The sequence below is a fragment of the Cervus canadensis genome, chromosome 1 (genome assembly GCF_019320065.1).
Source record: "Cervus canadensis isolate Bull #8, Minnesota chromosome 1, ASM1932006v1, whole genome shotgun sequence".
NCBI lineage: Eukaryota > Metazoa > Chordata > Mammalia > Artiodactyla > Cervidae > Cervus > Cervus canadensis.
This window is the reverse complement of record NC_057386.1, coordinates 24,309,515-24,330,623: the sequence shown is the minus strand read 5'-3', so window position 1 is coordinate 24,330,623 and position 21,109 is coordinate 24,309,515. Positions and strand designations below refer to the sequence as shown.

The 21,109-nt window shown below is 52.8% G+C and overlaps 1 protein-coding gene across 3 annotated transcripts; it reads left to right on the top strand.

The window, feature by feature from the left end:
* The first annotated feature begins 2,976 nt into the window (after positions 1–2,976).
* Positions 2,977–21,074, top strand: SAMD14 (sterile alpha motif domain containing 14). Of its 3 annotated transcripts, none has more exons than XM_043471118.1 (10): positions 2,977–3,692; positions 7,332–7,386; positions 14,554–14,720; positions 15,148–15,436; positions 16,283–16,370; positions 16,452–16,526; positions 16,616–16,791; positions 18,233–18,352; positions 18,435–18,590; positions 19,461–21,074. In XM_043471118.1, the coding sequence occupies exons 2-10, from the start codon at positions 7,375–7,377 to the stop codon at positions 19,611–19,613; spliced, it is 1,236 nt and encodes a 411-aa protein (XP_043327053.1). In that variant the 5' UTR covers positions 2,977–3,692; positions 7,332–7,374; the 3' UTR covers positions 19,614–21,074. The 3 variants fall into 3 exon arrangements, with proteins under 3 accessions (XP_043327053.1, XP_043327059.1, XP_043327042.1); XM_043471124.1 differs by having other exon boundaries at positions 2,979–3,692; positions 14,554–14,715; positions 16,632–16,791; XM_043471107.1 differs by having other exon boundaries at positions 2,989–3,692; positions 16,632–16,791.
* Positions 21,075–21,109: the final 35 nt, after the last annotated feature.

Sequence of the window (21,109 nt, the reverse complement as noted above, 5' to 3'; positions counted from 1 at the left end):
GCTTTGCCGCCTGGTTTCTTGATTCGCGGGAGGGGGTGAGGGATGCCAGTCTGGGTCAGGTGGTCTGCCAGTGCTATTTCTGACCCTGAGGAGCTTTATGCCGAGAACGCTTGTTCATGCAAACTCCGTTTGCCATCCCCGCTCCCATCCCTTCTGGGCAGGGCTGGGATTTCCAGAGCGTTCCCTAGGCTCATCACTTTCAGCTCTTTTTACAAGGCCTCCAATGGAATTCAGAGGATGGGTTAGATACGGTAATGGAGATACCCAGCCCCTACTCTCCCACTAGGCACCCTGTAGAAGGTACAGGAAGGATTAATGGTGGAGGTGGTAGCTGGGGATAGGAAATGATACGTCAGAGCAGTTTTGTGCCCAGGGTCCTAGAGAATCCCCCTGGGGGTGGCCAGAGAGAACTGAAGTAGTCCTAGCCCTCTGTCCTGCCAGCAGCTCTGGTTGCTAACTCACCAGTTCTAATTAATGCCAATGGGTCTGGGAGTTCAGATGCCAGGGTTCCAAAGACAAGTCCCGAAGAGAGATGAGAGCAGGGGGCCCACCCTCAACACTAGCATTTCCTTGCTTTGGGAGGCTGTGTGCTGTATGTGAAAAAACTGAACCACAAGGCACTTGTGTTCAGTGGCCTGGCCCCCAAAAGGATTCTCACAGACTTCTCTGCCCTAAAGAATGGAAGTCCCAAAATTAGGACCCTTCAGGATCACCTTGGTGGGTCCCTGATAAACCTGAGATGAGGGACCTCAACCAGAACTCCCAGTTGTAGTCAGTTCCTGTGTTGGCCACTCCCTTCTGGATGGCTCTGTCACACAAGTCTCCATGTCAAGCCAAATTCTGGCTTCCAATAGCTTCCCTTCAAAAATCCTAGTTCTACACCTCAGGGCCATATAGAACCAGTCCAGTTCTGCCACTCACTTGAGAATCAACTGGCAACCTGGAGATGGTGGTCATGCATCTTCATGAGAGCCATCTTTTACAAGTGGATCTTCCTTGGAACACTTCAGGGAAGACAGTTTCAGGTGGCTGAATTCCAGGATCAGAAACCACCAGACCACAAGGTCACTGGTCATATCTCCTGACTTACAGGTGACTTAGGCCCTGCTCAGGCAACCTAACCAAGTTCCCAGAAGTGAAGTGGCTGGACCTCTCTGGGTGTTGAGGCAGACATGGGAGTTGTGATGAAGGCTTCTGTTGATCTGATCTGATCAGAGCTGAGCATCCAGGGCAGGGTCCTATGCCTGTCTGTCCTGTGTATTAGATGAGGGGCTTGCACACTACGTTCCAAAAGGTGGAACCCTTTCAGAAAGTAACCCCCAAATATAAGTATAGTGTGTGGCTGGGGATGGTGAGTATAGCTTTGCAAGCTTTCTCAGGCCTGAGATATGACTCACCTGTGAGACATGTCAAGTGGCCATGGGCAAACCTCTGTGAGGCATTACCCCAGTCCAGCCCTGCCCCCTTCCCAGTTCCTAGGAGCTTGAGCAGGTTTGCCACAGCCCAACACTTGCCACAAGGGAGGGAAATCAGATGAGGGGGATTTCATCTGGGGGTCCTATGGCCTATAGGAACAGGGGGTCCTATGGCCTATAGGCACCCTCCCACAGAACCTGCCCCAGCCCTGACTTCACATACCCATCATCTCTCCATTCCCTATGGGGGCGATATAATCAATCCCCCACTCCAGCCTACCACCCAGATCTCACCAAATGCCTGCGAACCATGTTCTCTTTAAAGACCCCAGACAGACCCAGTAGGACCTCCCCAGATCTCCACAATCTAGCCAGCAACCCACAGCTGCCAGCAGATTCCGAAGACAGAGATACCCAAAGTCCCATAGATCTCCTTGGATCTTACCCTCTAAAATTTATCATCCTCACCTATGGTCCCAAGGTACCATCTGGGCCCAACATGCCACCTCCTACAGCCCCTCAGAGACCTGGGACTGCAGCGACTCTGGCAGACCATCAGGCAACTCTTCTCCTCCAGACTGAGGGACAGAGGTGTGCAACCTCTCCCCTGAGCTCTGGACCCACTTGTCCAACCTTACCACCTGCTCTTGAACAAACAAAGGGGGCAATAGAAACACCCACTTCATGGGTTTATCATGAGGGTGACATTGATAACCTGAGAAAAGTGCTTAGTACAGTGCCAAGAGCATGCCGTCTCAGTACAGTAGCTAGTTGATTTTTGTCTCCCCTGGCTGGCCTACCACCACCTCCAGCTCTCCAGGTCCAAGTCTGATCTCATCCACCCCCACCCCCCTCTATGTCCAGGGCCTCAAGCCAAGACCTGCAGTCATCGAGATCCCCCTTCTCCCTCAGTGGCCAGCCAGTCCCCAAACCCTGTCAGTTTCTTCAGTTCTATATCCTTAATAGTTCTCATGGTGATCTTTGATCTTTGTGCCCACCACCATCAACTCAACAGCCTCATGAGGCGTGCCACAGCCTTCAGGCTGCCTTCTCCAAAGGAACCAAGGTGTTCTTCCTAATATGCAGATCGGAGCCCCTCACTACTCTTACTTTTCCCACTATGGCTGGTAGGATAAGGTCCAGTCTTCCCACCCCCTGCATCCTTCGTCTTCCTCCCCTTTCCTTCCTCCCCCCACTAGCCACTAGCGCTTCTGCCCTAGCCTGGCCTGCAGAAGTAGCCTAAGTGTCACCTCCTCAGCAGTCCTTCCACACACAGCCCCTGCCTCACCTCCTCAGCCACCCACAGACAAGGAGGGGCTCACTGGGTGGGCTCTGCCCACGCTGAAGTGTCCTCTGTGAACCCAGGCTCACAGCCCGCTCTTCTGAGGGCCTCTCTGTTCGTCTGTCCCCCTGACAATGCTGTGAGCCACGATGGCCAGGACCAGGTCGATTCTGTTCCTCACGGTCCCCTCCCGCTTCAGCGCACCCAGTTGCTCTGTGGTCGTCCGTTGAATGGATCAGGAGCCCTCATAGGCCTTGCAGAGGAGTCAGAAGCCCCGTGGGTCCTAAGATGGGGCCGACTCTCTGGTCGCTCACACCCGCGGACTCCCACTGGCCGAGGAGCCTCGGCAATTAGAATCCCGTCACCGGGGCGCCTCCTCCTTCCCCCGTGCTCCCGCTGCCTCCGCCCCTCCCTTCCACTCTCCCGCCCTCCACCCGTTCTTTGTCTCCCGCCTCGCCGCCACGCGACCCCCGCGTTGCCTCTTCCCTGGGGACCCCCGCGGATCCCCGCAGAAGCGACGCTACGAGTATCTGCCTGCCGGGCGGGGGACCCCCGCATCCAGCCGGGCCTGGCGGGGCGGGAGGTGGTTCCTCTCCTTCTCTCTCTCTCTCTCTCCCTCCCCCTCCTCCACTCTCTCTCTCTCTCAGAAACACACACACACACACACACACACACACACGCACGCACACAACGCACGGGAGCATCCTCCCCGTCAGGTCTCCTGGTCCTGCCCCGCCCGCCTCGCCTCCTGCTTCCTGCAAACCTTCTCTCTCCGAAATACCCACCCCGCCACGTTTCCTCCGGCTCCAGGACCCCTCTCGCTGACCCCTACCCCTATTCCTGGGATGGAGCGTATGGAGCCAGCCAGGAGCCCCCCGCGGCCGGGGTGACAGCCCCCCACCCCCTTGCCCCTCTCCCACCTGGTCCCTGCCCCAAGCACCATGGGCCTGAGGGGTTTCCGAGGCGCCAGACGCTGAAGATGACAGATGCTGGAGGTAAGGGATTGGGACCCCAAGATCCCTAACGTAGACGAGGATGCGGGGTCACTTGGGCTCGTAGTGGGAACCCTAGTGGGGTTGGATGGGACCAAGAGACAAGGACCTTTCTTCCCTCTTCCCTAGGGGGGCCTGCACGGAGGTAGGGTGCTGGGCTGCCAGGGGAGGGGGTGGAGATAGGATCTGTGTCCCTAATCCTCTCCCTCAGCCCGCAGCCTGGAGAAATTAATTTAAAAAAACAAACTGGTGTTGGGGGAGGGGTGAAGCTTAACTCCTTCTTGCCTGGTGAGGAGCTGGACTGATGGATTGAACAGAAGTAGCCACTTGGCTCTGATTGGAGCGTAAGGTCCCTGGGGTACAGAAGATGCCCTGTTCTCCACCCCACCCCATCTCCAGCGGTGCTTGTGAGGGGACGGATGGACTCTTGCCAGATGCCCCCAGCCTGGGCCTTGTGGGAGGGGGTCATCACTTTCTCTAGCTCCACACTGCTACCCGAGCCCTAGCCTCCTCTCCCAACAACCCCTCTTCAGGCTTTTCCAGTTGCACTTCCCTCTTGGGTTCCTTCTCCTCTCCCAGGGCCCCTTCCCTCCTTCCTGCTCCACTGGGGGCTGCCCCTCTCCTGGCAGCTTTCTCCACCCCTCCCCAGGGCCTCACTCAGGGCTGCCGGAGCCCAGTCTCTCCTGCTTCCCCTGCCCCTGCTGCTGCTGCTCTCTGGGCCATTTCTTTCTTGCTCTTTCTTCCTCCTCTCTGCAGCTCTATGGACTAACACTCCACCAACCTGTCCGTCTCTGTCCTACACTCCATTCCCTCTTCAGGACTTGTGCACACTTTATTTCTCTTTCTCCTTCCCCTGGGTCCCAGGGAACTTGGAGTTCACCTGCCCCCTTTCTCCTAGGGAAGGGACAAATGCTACTGGTGTTCTTCCTCCGGGAATTGGGAAGTTTGGGGAGGAAGGAGTGGCCTGCAAGAGTTAGAGCCCATAGTGTGTCCAGAGAACAAATTCATCTCCACCTTGTAGTGCTTACCTGGTTTGAATGTGAGTATGGTGTGTGAATGTGTGTGTGTGTGTGTGTGTGTGTAGGAGTGTAGAGATGTAGGAGTGTAAATGGGGGGTTCTCTAATTTTGCAAGGTTCAATTTTGAAAGGTGGTATAGGAGGGGCCTGGAGACATCCTGATGTCATGCTTCCCAGGGTTCCCCATGGGACAGTGCAAGGAGGGTCTCCCATACACACCTCAGGGAGTTATTTGTTGAAGAAAGCAGTTTGTGCTGAATCAGAATGTATTGGGCGCTGGTGTGAGCTGGAAGCCCCAGCTCACCCCAGAGGGTATCTAAAAGAGGGCAGCATCTACAAGAGGGTCTTGTTCCTAGACTGGGATCTTGAATAAAGAGCACATGGGCTTTCCATTGGCTTCCCAGGTGGCACTAGGGGTAAAGAACCTGCCTGCCAATGCAGGAGACATAAGAGATGTGGGTTCAATCCCTGGGTTGGGCAGATCCCCTGGAGGAGGGCATGGCAACCCACTCCAGTATTCTTGCCTGGAGAATCCCATGGACAGAGGAGCCTGGCGGGCTACAGTCCATAGGGTCGCAAAGAATCAAGTGACTGAAGTGACTGAGCACACACACGCGGGCTTTCCATTCTCAAGTTGTCTAAAAGAAGCAGCAGCACTGCTGCCCTCAGGGAGCCTCCATTCTGATGGGAGAAGCAGTTCTTCTCTTCAGAGAGTCCCTACTGATGGGAACACTGGCCCCTCTCCTTAGGAGCTCCTGTCTGATGTGGGGGAGATGTGACCTACTTAGGGAATCAATGAAGTATGAAAAATTACTCATTTCCTAGTGGCAGGAAAGGGTGGATTTAGAAATTATATAAACGAATGAGGGGAGTAATGGCTATCTAGGACAGCTTTCTGGTGGAGGTGGCAGCTGGGTCCTGGTCAGATGAGATTTTGCGACTGAATGAGGGAGTCTGGTTCATTCTTTGGAGCAGCCTCTTTTCCCATCTGCCTTCAGGACAGGAAGAGAAGGTCTAGAACTTCTTTGTTACTAGTGCCCAGAGTTCAAAAATGGAAGAGAGTTCTTAGAGGCTCCATATCCCTGGCCCCTTCTTACACCTCATTTCCTGCTTGTAGCCCCAAGTGTCCATGGAGCCTGGGGTGGACATAGTTTTGACGTACCCAGTCTTAGTGAGTATGGATCATTTCCACTACTCTACCCATCCTGTGCCTTCTCCCAGCAGTGTTCTGTCCTTATGAGTGGGTTTCAAAGCTGCAGATCACTACCCAGGATAGAGCTGAGGGGATCAAGGTTGCCTTCAGCCTCTTACCTCTTGCATCGCAGTTTTCCCATCTGTAAAGTGGAGATACTAAGAATCCCAAGCCCGGCCAGCACGCAGTGAGATGATATCTATGTTATAACAGAAGAGGAGAGTTGGAAAAGAACCCAGCAGGCATGTGTCCTAACTTTCCTAAATGTGTCAAATGTATGGTCCAATCCAGTGCTCTGCCCTTCTCGTGGGGACCTGAGAGTTAGAAATAATTGGAGATCATGTCCCAGCCATGTAATGTGCTCCTGACTCTGAGCTTCTTCCTTCTCCCCTCATCTGCTATCCACCTGCCTCTCTAACACCCAGGCCTTGGTTTAGGGACGCTGCAATCCTACATCTGCTAGGAAGCCTGCCCAAACTGTTTCAGCTACATATATCCTGCTTCTCCACCTGCCCTTCCTTTCTTACAGCCTATAAACAAAACAAAACCCCTACCCATCCAACTTCTTGCCAGAACATGCATGATGCTTCATAGAGATTTGGCTATCCACTGTTCTACTGTGGGTACTCTTTATACCCTTCTGCGTCTGTGAGTCTGTCTAGAACTGTGAGAACTGTGAGTTTGTTAAGAACAGAGGCCCTGCTGATGATGCCAGCTTCCTGAACAGCTCATGTTCAGAAAGACAGGTGGTGACTTGATGACATTGGAGGGAGGCAGGACTGGGTGATGGGTGGGAAGATGCCTGAGTGGATGGTGTAAATTGATGGATGTAAAAATGGGTAGATGGTTGAATAAGGTGGATGGTGGATGACTGACTGAATGAATGGGTGAATAGCCAAGTAGATGCACAGATAAGTAGGGAGGTAGGTAGATGAGTAGATGGAAGAACCTGGGTTCTGGTTCTGATTTTGCCATAACTTGTTATGTGATCTTAGGTCAGTCATTCTCCCATCTGTTTCTTCATTTGTAAAATGAGAGGATTGGATTTAATAGTCTTCAAGATTTCTCCCAGATTTGATGTTGGACAGTTTATGATAATTAAACATTTTAAGAAAATGCCAGTGATGGAAAGGCTCAGGACGGTGAAGGGGAGATGTTCAGTGACCTGTGTGGAGACAAATCAGCTCGGACTGGGACCACGGGAGAGCCTGTTGTCTACACCTTGGACTTGCTTCTGTCTCCTGCCCAAGCCCACCATCTGGGGTGTGGTTTAGATGGTTTCTCTTCAAGGGGCTGGAGGAAGACTTGTAAGGGAAGGTGAGGGGCTAGAAGGCCAGGAACAGGTAGCCATTGGCAGCTCCCTTACCTCCACCAACCATGGTCTATTTCCTTCTTATCCATGGTTCTTCTTTCTCTCTCTCTTGTCCTCCCAGCTCTCTCGAGTCATGGCTTCTTCAAAGCTCCAAGAACCTGTGGATGAGGTTTTTGGTAAGTACTGTTTGACTCTATCTCTAGCCAAGGCTAAGAGGTTTTGAGGGAGGGGCAGTCCGGGGGACTTCAGTGTGTGTGTATTTTGGCCTTAAAGTCTGAGTCTTTGTCACCACTATCTGAGTAGATATCCAATTACAACAACAATGATGATAGTAAGGGTCCCCATTTATTAAGTGCTTGTCTCATGCCAGGTACTAGGCTAGCACCGCCACTTCACATGCCCTGTATCCCATCTGTTGTTATTGTTATTCAGTGACTACCTCCTGTCTGACACTTTGTAACCCCATGAACTGCAGTACACCAGGCCTTCCTGTCCTTTACTATCTCCCTGAGTTTGTTCAGATTCATATGGATTAAGTTGGTGATACAATCTAACCATCTCATCCTCTGCCACCTGCTTCTCATTTTGCCTTAAATCTTTCCCAGCATCAGGGTCTTTTCCAATGAGTTAGCTCATCACGTCAGGTGTCCAAAGTATTGGAGCTTCAGCTTCAGCATCAGTCCTTCAAATAAATATTCAGGGTTGATCTCCTTTAGGATTGATTAGTTTGATCTCCTTGCAGTCCAAGGGACTCTCAGAAGTCTTCTCCAGTATCACAATTCAAAAGCATCAATTCTTTGGCACTCAGCCTTCTTTATGGTCCAACTCTCACATCTGTACATAACTACTGGATAAGCCATAGCTTTGACTATGCAGATCTTTGTGGGCAAAGTGATATCTCTGCTTTTTAATATGCTGTCTAGTTTTGTCAAAGCTTTCCTTCCAAGAAGCAAGTATCTTTTAATTTCAAGGCTGCAGTCATTGTCTGCAATGATTTTGGAGCCCAAGAAAATAAAATCTGTCACTGTTTCCACTTTTTCCCCTTTTATTTGCTATGAAGTGATGGGACCAGATGCCATGATCTTAGTTTTTTGAATGTTGAGTTTCAAGCCAGCTTTTTGACTCTCCTCTTTCACTCTCATCAAGAGACTCTTTAGTTCCTCTTGACTTTCTGCCATCAGAGTGGTATCATCTGCATGTCTGAGGTTGTTGCTATGTCTCTCCAGAATCTTGACTCCAGCTTGTGATTCATCCAGCCTGGATTTCACATGATGTACTCCGCACAGAAGTTAAATAATCAGGATGATAATATACAGCTCTGTTGTACTCCTTTCCTAATTTTGAACCAGTCGGTTGTTCCATGTTTGGTTCTAACTGTTGCTTCTTGACCCACATACAGGTTTCTCAGGAGGCAGGTGAGGTGGTCTGGTATTCCCATCTCTTTAAGAATTTTTCACAGTTTCTTGTGATCCACACAATCAAAGGCTCTAGTGTAGTCAGTGAAGCCGAAGTAGATGTTTTCTGGAATTCCCTTGCTTTCTCCCTGATCCAAAGAAAGTTGGTAATTTGATCTTTGGTTCCTCTGCCTTTTCTAAACCCAGCTTGTACATCTGGAAGTTCTTGGTTCATGTAGTACTGAAGGATTTTGAGTATAACCTTGCTAGTGTGTGAATTGAACACAATTTTACTGTAGTTTGAACATTCTTTGGCATTGTGCTTCTTTGGGATTAGAATGAAAACTGACCTTTTCCAGACCTGTGACTACTGCTGAGTTTTCCAAATTTGCTGACATATTGAGTGCAGCACTTTTACAGCATCATCTTTAGGATTTTAAACAGCTCAGTTGGAATTCCATCACCTCCACTAGCTTTGTTCATGGTAATGCTTCCTAAGGCCCATTTGACTTCACACTCCAGGATGTCTGGCTCTATGTGAGTGACCACACCATTGTGGTTATCTAGGTCATTAAGACCTTTTTTTATGTAGTTCTTCAGTGTGTTCTTGCCACCTCTTCTTAATCTCTTTTGCTTCTGTTAGGTCCATACCATTTCTGGACCACGTTTTGTCAGAACTCTTCACGATGACCTGTCCATCTTGGGTAGCCCTGCATGGCATGGCTCATAACATCGTTGAGTTACACAAGCCCGTTTGTCATGACAAGGCTGTGATCCATGAAGGGGATGTATCACTTTAACCCCACAATAATCCTAAGAAGTGTACCCATATAGCAGACATTAAGCCTAGGACACAGCGCTGCAGTGACTGGCTTTAAAGATCACATGGCAGTTTAGTGGCAGAGCTGGGACAAGAACTCCAGACTGCCCAGTTCCCTGCTGGCAGTCACTGTGCTGTATACCAGGATACACTGTGCTCTGTATACCCAGCAGAGGCAACACAGGTTACCTCCGAGTCCCATAAATAAGAGACCTCATCTACATGATGTGCAGGAAAATAAAAAATGCATAACACACTTAGCGTCTATACTCCCGGGGCACCCAGGATCGACCCCCTCTGTTCTGAGATGCGTGGACTCACACACACACACCCTATTATTTGCCTCCTGCAGTCTTTTTATTGTGTGGATTAGAGAAAGACCACTAGAGGACTGAGTTCCCAGCATGCACCGGGGTGGTAAGGCCGTTCCCCAGTTGGATTCAGTGGAGGAGTCAGTGAGCAAAAGAAGGTGGAGGAACATGGCGGGAGAGGTGGAAGCAGAAAGCTCTATCATGTATGCAGCCGTCAGGGCTCTCAAGCCGGGAAAGGCTCCTAGGTGTGGAATGCCATAGGGCCTCCAGCGTCTCCTCCCCTGCCTCTCCTCATCTCTACCTTCCTTGCCCTTCCTTTTCCCCCAACCCTGCTCAACTGACTCTCCCCTGGGGCTGCCGCAGATCCCGGCGATGCCTGGAACTGCTGCTGCCTCCCGGCTCCTGAGGAACTGCTTCCCGCCCCGGCCTCCCTAGGGTCTGTGCATGAAAGCTTTGCCTTGGGGACTCCCCCAGTCTCAAACAGCCTCTGGACCTCAGACTCTGAATCTGTCCATTCTCACCCAGGTCCAGCCTGACTCCCGGCCTGGCAGAGGTGAACTCCTCCTTCCTTAGGCTTTTCAGCCACCAACCCCAGCCCAACCCTTCCTGTTTTCCTTCTCCCCAACCTGCTGAGGTAGCTGCCAGCCTGGCCGGCTTCCTGAAGAGAAAGGTGATGAAATATTCATGACTTCCCACAGCCCAGGGCTGGCTAACTCCCAGGGGGAGAGGAAGAGGGAGAGAGAGATGGAAGGAGGGCTGGAAGGAGGTGAGAGGGGCCTGGTAGAGCAAGGCACCGGGAGAGAAGCTGACCCCATCTTGCCTCGGAAATCCCCAAGCCCCTCAGGAGTCCCTTTGCTCCCTAGACCCTCCACAGTAAGATGACCATGGTTTGATGTGGCCCAGATTCGGGCGCAGAGGGCCTTCTCCTTGGCCCAGGGCAGCTGGGCACCAGTTAACGCTGGACCAGTTAACACTGGACTGGTGAGGATGCTCATCAGCTGCCCACCAGCAGTCCTGCCTACTGTCCTTCATTCCCTCTGCACTCTGGGCCAAACCTTGCTCTCTGAGGAGACTACCTGTAAACTAGGGGATTGAACACACAGTCTCTCCATCTCTGCCTCAGGTAGGGAGGTAGGGAGGGCTTGGTAATTACTCGCTGAGCCTCTGGAGCCAGACTGCCTATAACCCTGGCTTGCTCTTCACCAGCCCTATCAGTTCAGTTCAGTCACTCAGGCGTGTCCAACTTTTTGTGACCCCATGGACTGCAGCACGCCAGGCCTCCCTGTCCATCACCAACTCCCGGAGCCTGCTCAAACTCATGTCCATCGAGTCAGTGATGCCATCCAACCATCTCACCCTCTGTCGTCCCCTTTTCCTCCTTCCTTCAATCTTTTCCTGCATCAGGATCTTTTCAAATGAGTCAGCTCTTCCCATCAAGTGGCCAAAGTATTGGAGCTTCACCTTCAGCATCAGTCCTTCCAATGAATATTCAGGACTGATTTCCTTTAGGATCGACTGGTCGGATCTCCTTGCAGTCCAAGGGACTCTCAAGAGTCTTCTCCAATACCACAGTTCAAAAGCATCAATTCCTCAGCGCTCAGCTTTCTTTATGGTCCCAACTCTCACATCCATACATGACTACTGGAAAAATCATAGCTTTGACTAGATGGACCTTTGTAAGCAAAGTAATGTCTCTCCTTTTTAATATACTGTCTAGGTTTGTCATCGCTTTTCCAGCTCTATACCCTCAGGCAAATTAAGGCTGCCCTGAGAATTCCTGGAGTCTCCTTGGGTTGTGGGGAGGTTTAAATGAGCTAGTAGTTATAAAACACTTAGGACACTTGTACACACACACACACACACACACACACACACTGTCACACCCACAATGTTCTATGTCTGTTAGTGCAATGAACAAAATAGAGAAACATCTGCCTTCATGAAGCTGACATTTTGATTGGTGGAGAGAGACAATAAACGAAATAACCTATATGGTATGCCAGAGAATGATAAATGATATGGAAAAAATTTAGCTGTGGGTTTTGGGGATATTCTAAATTGAGTGGTCTCTCAGTGAGAGAAAGCATTTAAGCAGAGACCTGAAGGAGCTGAAAGAAGGAAGTGTGCAGAAATCTATGGCAAGAGCCTTGCAGGAAAGGGAAGGGGAAGTGCAAAGGCCCTGAGGTGCAGGATAGTTTATATAAGGAAGAGCCAGGGTGGCTGGAGAGAGGGAAGAGGGAGAGCGTTTCTGAACAGCCTGAGTCTAAAGGCCATGCTGAGAACTGTTTCTTCCTCTGTGTGAGATGGAAGTCAGTGGAGGTTCTGAGTGGAGGGAGGAGTCACATGAGCTGACATGTTTTATCAGGATCACTCTGGCTGCTGGGCTCGAAATAGACAGTAAATGGGAAAGGGAGGCAGAGGGAAGACTAGCTGGGAGGATCTGTAATAATGGAGTCAAGAGGTGATGGTGACCCAGACCAGGGATGCTGTGTGTTCTCCTACTCCTTTCCTCTCCCCTCCTCTTTCTCCCCACATGTAGGCATGTATGTAAGTTTGTGTTTACAAAGACACATATACACAATATTTTATTGGGGGAAATCAAAAGTAGAGACTAGCACAAAGTACCCCATCATACATTTATGTACTTATCACTCAACCTCAAGGATCATCAACTCATGGACAGTCTTATTTCATCTACATCCCTTTCCTCTCTTCCCTCCTAATTTCCTGGATTATTTTGAACCTAATCTAAATCATCATGTCATTCACCATAAATATTTCAGCATGTTTATATATATTTCCAAAGTAGAGCTAACAGGAATTGGGGTTGGATCAGTTTGTAGGGTAGGAGGGAAAGGGAGGAATCAGGGGTGACTCCACGGTTTGGCCTTAGCAGCTGGAAGAATGGAGCTGTCATTCATCGAGATGGGTAGACTGGGCAGCTTGCGGGGTGGGGACGTCAGGAGTCCAACTGTAACATGTACATTGAAGATGTCCATTGGAATCCAAGTGGAGGTGTCAAGTAGGGAGCTGGACCCATGAATTACCAACTGGGTCTAGGTCTGAAGAGGGCTTCCCTTGTGGCTCAGCTGGTAAAGAATTCGCCTGCCATGCGGGAGACCTGGGTTCAATCCTTGGGTTGGGAAGATCCCCTGGAGAAGGGAAAGGCTACCCTCTCCAATATTCTAGCCTAGAGAATTGCATGGACTGTATAGTCCAGGGGGTCACAGAGAGTCGGACTGAGTGACTTTCACTCACTTTGGTAGGTCTGAGAAGGCGACTGGGTAGACAGTGGGGTCTTTCACGGAGCCAGGGACAGAGTCTGAGGCAAGGTGGTGATTCGTTTGATGGACTGAGTTTGAGGTGCCTGGGTGCTTCAGATGTGGCAGGTGTTGAGGTGCTCAGACTTGGGATTCAGGGAAGGAATCAGAGCTGGAAATAGATATAGGTGGTAGTTCAGCCACTGGGGGTGATTTAAGGGGTGTCTACAGACAAGAGAAAGAGGAGCAGGCAAAGCAGGGCAGGCATGAGTGATGGGATGGGGTCCCTGAGATCACAGAGGGTGGAGTGGTGAAGAAAGGTCTTAAGCCGTGATGGTCTGGGAAGAACGCTTTCTGCCTGGAGAAACTCAGGGACACTGCAGAAAGAAGTCTGTATTCTAGGGTGGAACAAATGGAAAGTGAAACTCGGAGCTGTGGGGTTTATGCGTAATCTATTGGGTTTACCTACTCTTCCACCATGTCCTCATCCAGGACCTAGCCCTGGGCTATGTACCCCAGGATGGGAGAGACAGGCTTCAGGGGTCTGTGGGCTTTCCTCTTTGCCACTGGCTTATAGGGGTCCCTCTAGTTAACTGCGAGTCACCTAGCTGCTCAGCAGTGCTGTCTCTGAGTGTGACCCTGAGCATGGCACAGGAAGCCAGCATCCCCAGCAGGGCCAGTCTCTGGAGCAAGACTGTGTGAGGGTGCTCAGTCGCTCAGTCATGTCCAGCTCTTTGTGATCCCATGGACTGTAGCCCACCAGGCTCTTCTGTCCATGGAATTTTCCAGACAAGAATACTGTAGTGGGCTGCCATTCCTCCTCCAGAGGATCTTCCCAACCCAGGGACTGAAACTGTGTCTTTTGTGTCTCCTACATTGGCAGGCGAATTCTTTATCACTGCACCACCTGGAGCCAGAGCTAGACTGGCCAGGCTCAAATTGCAGACTATTGCTAGCTGCGGGCCTCAGGCATGAGACTTGACCTTTCTGATCCTCAGTTTGCTTAGCTGTGAAATGGGAATAGAAGCTATCCCTAGCCTGTGGGTTGTTCTGAGTAGACAAGGTGATGAATATACATTCTGACACGTAGTTGGCACTTCTTCAGTGGTAGCCATTACAAGTGTGCTCTCTCCAGCCTCATCTTCCAGTCCTTCCCTCCACAAACCTGTCCTCTCATTGCTCTGGAGGTATCCTGCCCCCAGCTTCCCTTCCTCTCAGCATAGCATATACCAGTTTTGCCAGCCTCCACCAGTTTTGCCAGCCTCCTCTCTTGTAAACTCCCAGACAGACCTGAAGACCCAGCTTTGGTGTTGCCTCCTCCAAACAGGACAATCCTGTCCTCTTGCCTGTGAGAGGGTCTATCACACACTGTATGTACAAGCTGACATGTCCATGTCCCTGTGAGAGACACAGTTTTCTGTCTCATTGGACTACCAGTGCCCAACACTCAGAGACATTGTTGAATGTCTGGGTGTGAGTGCTGGTGGCCACTTGAGGTGGGCCTCTGGGCTTGCTGTCCTTATGTATCTGGTCTTTGTCCCTCTTCCCTGGTTTGCAGACCTGGACTTGGCAGTGCCAGAAACCGTCAGACTGGACAGCAGTTTACACAAGGCCCGGGCCCAACTACTGGCCAAGGGCCGGAGACATCGGCCCTCTCGCTCCAGGCTTCGGGACAGTGCCAGCTCTGCAGAGGATGGTGAAGGCTCCGATGGGCCTGGAGGCAAGGTTGGGGCAATCCCCCCAATCACCATACCCTATACCCTTCTTGCCCCTGGATAATCCCTCCAAAGCACTCTTCCAGGGATACCACACCCCTAGACTTCTCACATAACAAGGCTGACAAATATTAGCTGCAGTTCAATTCTGGCCCATTTCATCCTTTCAAGGAAGGTATTACCCGATTTTCCAGACAAGGAAACTGAAGCTCTAAGAGGTTCGCTATCAAAGTCACACAGTTAGTAAGTGAAGGAGGCCGGATGCAGCCCCTGCCTCTGTGACCAGAAGATGCATCTCTCACTGCTCGTTGCCCAGTCACCCCTCGGCCCTAGGCACGAGGAAGCCTTCCCTCCAGGCTGGGAAGGCCCTAGGAGCCTGGGCTCCCCTCCGGGAAGAGGGGAAGAGGGTAGGCGGTGAGCAGCTGCCCCTCCTCCAGGGAACCGACGGCTGCGGGAGCCCCCTGCACCGGCTGCGCTCGCCTCTGCACTCGGGCCCGGGGTCCCCAGCGGGGGGCTCCTTCTGCCTGGAGCCCCCGGGATTGCGGCGCAGCCTGGACGAGGACGAGCCGCCGCCCTCACCGCTCGCACGCTACCGGCCCCTGCACAACGCCGCCTCGCACGAGGGTCTGGCCGCCGCCTCCTGCTCGCCGCCCCGCTCCGCGGCCTCGTCCGACAGCTCGCCCAGCTTCGTGCGCCGCCACCCTCGCGCCGAGCCGCACAGCGAAGGTGAGCGTCGGCCGGCGCGGCGCCCCCTGCCGGCAAGCGCTCCTTCGGGCGCCGAAGCACTTGCCCGGACCTCGGGTTTGGCACCGGGTGGCTCAGGGGACGTGGAAAATAAAGACCACAGTTCATTCACTTATTTCCAGAGAGCCTTAATGTATGCCAGACACTGGCTGGGCACTGGGACACACAAAAGAGCAAGCAGATGCTGTCCTCGTCCTCGCGAGGCTTATAGGTTCTAGGGGAAGCAGTCAGATAACTCCTTATAGTTTGAGGGGAAGCAATCCCCTAATTAAAAGTATAGGTACAAGGTGTATTGAGTGCTATTCGAGAAAGGGCACGCAGGGCGGGAGGGCATTTATCAGGTTGAAAACATCCTGGGAGCAGTTGGGAGCCTCCTGCAAGGCTTCTTGAGGAAGTGACATGTGAGCCAAGATTAGAAGGTTGGTTACAAGTTGGCCAAGATAAAATTAACAGTAAAGAGTAGTGATCTCTACGTTTTCAGAGTGGTTTACGGTTTGTATAAGGCTTTCATAAACATCTTATTCAGTTCAGTCGCTCAGTCGTGTCTGACTCTTTGCGACCCCATGGACTGCAGCATGCCAGGCTTCCCTGTCCTTCACTATCTCATCCTATTAAGTCTCATGAAATAGGCAGTGTTATTAGCCCCATATATGAGATGCAGGAAGCTCAGAGAGGTAGTGACTTGTCCTAGGTCACACAGCTAGTGAAGGGCATTCAGAGTAAGGTTGCCTGATTCTAAGTCAAGAGAATTTCTATCACCTTATTGGAAGTTGGAAGAGGCAGACAAGCCACCACATAGGCTATTTCCTTCCTTTTCTTCCTCAAAAGATGACAGCCGAGATGCCAGCCCACCTGAGCCCGCCAGCCCTACCATTGGCCTGGATAAGAAGACTCGCCGAAAGTTCCTGGACCTGGGGTGAGTGACCAGAAACAAAGGCTTGGGGATTGGGTAGCACAGTGGGCAGCGCTGTTCCACTCCCCCTTGCCCTCCCCACAGGGTCACCTTACGCCGAGCATCCACTAGCAAGAGCCGGAAGGAGAAGGGCAGCAACCGTCTGTCCATGGGCAGCAGGTGAGAGGTACCCACAGCCCCTCAGCCACAGCTTCTGCCCGTAACTCCCTGTGGTTCCAGCCCTCTCCTCGGTGCCCACACCCATGCAGCGTGCTCTCTCTGCAGGGAGTCGGTGGAGGGGTCCGGCAGGTCAGGGGGCTCCCCGTTCCTGCCCTTTTCCTGGTTCACAGACAGTGGCAAGGGCTCCGCATCTTCTGGCAGCACCACCTCCCCGTCCTGCTCCCCTAAACGCGAGGGTTTCAGCCCTAAGAAGTCAGCTTCTCAGGTGAGTCCGTGGCCTTCTGGCCTCCATACTGGCCCCCAGACTCAGGTCACAGGACACACTTCACTCTGGCTTGGGCCTGGATCCAGGCATTCCTGGAGTCCATTTGTCCATCCAAGGAGCCATTCAATGATCATTAATTCATCCAGTCTCTGAGTTCAGGCATTCACTTGTTCACTTGTTTGTATGCAGAGTGGTTCCTTTGTTGATTCAGTCATTGCTGTCTCCATTCAACACACATAACTGAGCACTATGATCCCCTAGTACACACCCAGCCTGAGAGCTCTTCTCTTCCTGCTAACTCTTTTGCCTGGCTCAGTTCTGACTCCACATCCTGTATTAGGAGCTGGACTACATGTGGTACAGTGAGGCTGGGGGGAACAGAGATGAACAGGACCACAACTTAGCTAGTGCTTGGAAAGTTCACAACCCTGTGGGTGAAGTGAGACCAAGGAACAGAAGCAACAATGAGCACCTATTTACATTCACTAGGATTCTGTGGCCTATAAAGCTCCAAAAGCATTGTTGTTTACCCTCACAAAGGCTCAGTGAAGTAGGGAGGGCAGGCACACTCATCCCTATTGTGAAGTGAAGTGAAGTGAAAGTCACTCAGTCCTGTCTGGCTCTTTGTGACCCCATGGACTGTACAGTTCATGGAATTCTCCAGGCCAGAATACTGGAGTGGGTAGCCATTCCCTTCTCCAGGGGATCTTCCCAACCCAGGGATTGAACCCAGGTCTCCCGCACTGCAGGCAGATTCTTTACCGACTGAGCTACCAGGGAAGCTCATATTGTACAGATGGGCAAATGCAGGCCCAGATTGAAAGGATTTGCCTACAGACTCAACTGGATTTAGATGCCAGGCTCTAATGACCTCCAGCCCTGTGCTTGTTCTGTGATTCTGTTCCTGTGTGCAGCCAGGTCAGAGAAGATCAGAAAACTGTAAATTCAGGGGAGAAAGGGTCACTCTTCCACACCCTCCCTCCTTCCCTCCCTTTCTTCCATTGTGCTGGACCCTGGTGAACAGACACAGCCCAGGCCCTCATAGAGCTCAAAGTCCAGTGAAGACACCACATCTAACCAGGCTTTTGTAAGCCAGGGTGCTGGAGGCCATGCTGGAGAGGCTCAAGGCAGGAACACCTGACCTAGCCCAGGGGAATCCCGGTCAGCTATCAAGGAAGCAACACCAGTCTGACCTCCATTCCTGCTAACTCCTCAGTTCTAGCCCTGCCGCCTCCCAAAGACCTCAGATCCCAACGCCTCCCCTAAGCTGCCTTGCTCTGTGTGCCTGCCCAGCTCCTGGTTCACATCCAAGGGCCCTGAGAAACTCCTGGTGCCTGGCCCTGGACTTCAGCTTCATCTGAATGGGGATGGTGGGTTGTGGGTTGCTGCCTTGGGCTTGAGGTGAGCTCTCTCCTCAGCGGTATGCCCGCTTTCCATCTAGGAATCCACCCTGAGTGATGATTCCACACCCCCCAGCAGCAGCCCCAAGATCCCAAGTGGTCCTCGGCAGGCGGCCAAGTGTTCTTACCCCTACCACACTCTGTCCCAGTCTTCCGATGAGGTAAGCAGGCCCTGACCTCTGACACAGGTGGGTGGGCCACAGGGCACACCTTGCCCCTCACTCTCCTTGGTCTCCACCCCAGTTTCTGGATGAGCCTCTTCCCACCGTCTACCACTGGACCAGTCAGCAGGTGGGCCAGTGGCTACAGAGCCTCAACCTGGAGCAGTATGCTGCTGAGTTTGCCGCGCGGCAGGTAGATGGGCCGCAGTTACTGCAGCTGGATGGAAGCAAACTGAAGGTGGGTTGGGGTGGGGGGACCACCACCCAGTTGGACCCCTGAGGCAGCCTTCAAGGATTGGGATCCCCTCATCCTGACCTTTCCACTCCCTTTAAGGCCACTGCCCTGACCTCTGACCTCTAGGCAAGATCCTTGATCTTTGCTCTCTAGCATGGATCCCCTCCCAGTCTTGACTCCAGCCCAATTCCTCAGTCTGACCTTCGAGCTCCAGCCAAAGTCTTCAGGTTGACCTCTGATCTTGAGGACTAGCCTATCATCTGACTCTTGACTCTAATGAGCCTCCCCTGGTCATCTCATCTGAATTTTGGAGCCTTCATCTCTAAGACTAAAAATCTTGGAGGCTGGTGGTTGTGGGAGGCAAGTGGAGGGAGGGAGGGAGGGAGGGTGTCAGAGGTGGTGCTCTAATCTCTGTTCTGGGGGTTTCTGGCCTGTTTTGCACCATCTGCTGAGTTGCTTGGGGAAGCAGTGGTGAGGAGAGTCCCCCAGAAGTCTTTGGAACAGGAAGGGGCCTCAGCTATTGACGGGCTGTGTGACCTCGGACAAACTCGCTTCCCATCTCTGGGCTCACGGAACCAGGCAGGGTTATTCCAAGGCTGAAATCCTGAGTGGAGGGATGGGAGCCAAGGATCAGGGTGGGGAAGGGGCAAAGGGCCTGGAACCCTGCACCATTTACCCTCCTCTCTCCCAGCCACTCCCATTCCAAAATTTCTGCCCTGAGGGTCCTGATCCGTCAGCAATCCTGGGAGGTGGAGGCTGAGGGCTGGCAGAGCTCCAGCGAGAATACACCTGGGGCACAGAGAACCCCGGGCTTGGGTTGGCCAGGTGTGGGGCTCTGGGGCTCTTCACTTCACCCTTGGATTCCTCCCCCAGAGTCTGGGGCTCAGCAACTCGCATGATCGGGCGCTGGTGAAGCGGAAGTTGAAGGAGCTGGCGGCGGCCGCTGAGAAGGAGCGCAAGGCCCAGGAGAAGGCTGCACGGCAGCGTGAGAAACTCCGGCGCAGGGAGGAGGCCAAGAAGAGCTAGGGAGACGGGAGGGCAGCCACTGGCACCCAGCACGAAGCTGCTGGGCTCTGCGGGCACAGGCCGTCTTAGGAGGCGGGGCCTGGGCACCAGGCTTGGGTTGGCCTGGCTCCATGCTCTCAGGAGGAACAGCCCTCACCCTGTCATCTGTCTGGACCCAGATCCCTCAGAAAGAGAGACCCAGGGGAGAGGACCCAGTAATAAATCCCCTTGCAAGGACTTTTTGGCACAAAGTTCCTGGGGGAAGTGGCAGATTATGGGCAGAGAGGCCAGGGCTGAAGCAAATCAGGGAGCCCAGAGATGCCTGAGTGATTCTGACCCTGTTCCCTCAGGCCATGGGGGTCCTGGGGCTGCCAGTGAACTAGGAGGCCTGCGTACTTTCCAGAGGCCCTGGGCTCAGGACAGATGGGCTGAGCCTCTCTGCAGCAGCAGGTGGATAAAGTAGTTCCTTTACAGCTCTCCCAGGTGACTGCGTGTTGAGAGAGCTCTGCAGGAGGCTGGTGGGCCTGCAGCAAGTTGCACTCAGAGCAGACTCCTAGTCTGCACTCCTCAACAGGAGAGGAGAAAGCAGCACGATTATCTTGTGTCATCTTTGCAAGGGCTTTAGAAGGCAGGCAGGGGTTTCAGTGGTAAAATGATGCCCTTGCAGGTCTGCCCCTCCTGAGGCCCAAAGCCTGGGTTTTGACCGACTCTCCAAGTTGGGCCCACTTCTGCTGCTCCTGCAGAGGCCACCTGGACCCTCCCTGAAGATGGCAAACTTGGGAACTGGTGGGGACAAATGACACCCCCATCAATGCCTAGATGGCCCTTAACTGGTGAATCCTCACCTCAGCCAGGCAGAGAGGCAAAATCTGGGAGGCCCCCTGAAAGCTGCTAAACCGAAAAGGTTCATCAGCCCTCCCCGGCCTGTCCTGGTTCTTAACAGGACCTCAGTGGGCTCCAGAACTGGCAGACAGGAGGGGTGGGGCCCGCTCCCTGGGTGGGGGTGGAAGCCATCCCAGCAGCCCAGGGAAGATGTCTGTCCTAGGGTGAGTGTGTCCAGTGTCCAGGCATCATGCTGGCCAGTGGCTAGCCCAGCCTTTGCAGCACTGGCCAGAGTTAGCAGTAAGGTCAGAGGCCTCAGACAAGAAACCTTCCTTCACCTCCTCCCACCAGCCTGGAGCAGCAGACAGGCCCCCATATACACCCACTCCCCTCAATCCAGCCCAAGGGCTGTGGCTGTGACCCCTGTTCTCTGGGTCTTAGTTCTTTTTTCCTTTCCGCTGCCTGTGCTGGGAGAGGGGCTTCAGAGGGGGGACTGGACATGGGGGCACTAGTACCACCTGGGCCCCAGAGGGGCTGGTGGGGAGGATGGAAAGCTCCCAAGTCCTTGAAGCCATCAGGAGCTATCTGGGTGCCCACCTGCATGTGAAGGGGGAGGCGGCACTTAGTTTCTTTCAATAAACACTTACGACGTGCCAGTGACCTTCCTGTTTGCCCCAGCTGGGGGGTGGGCTGGG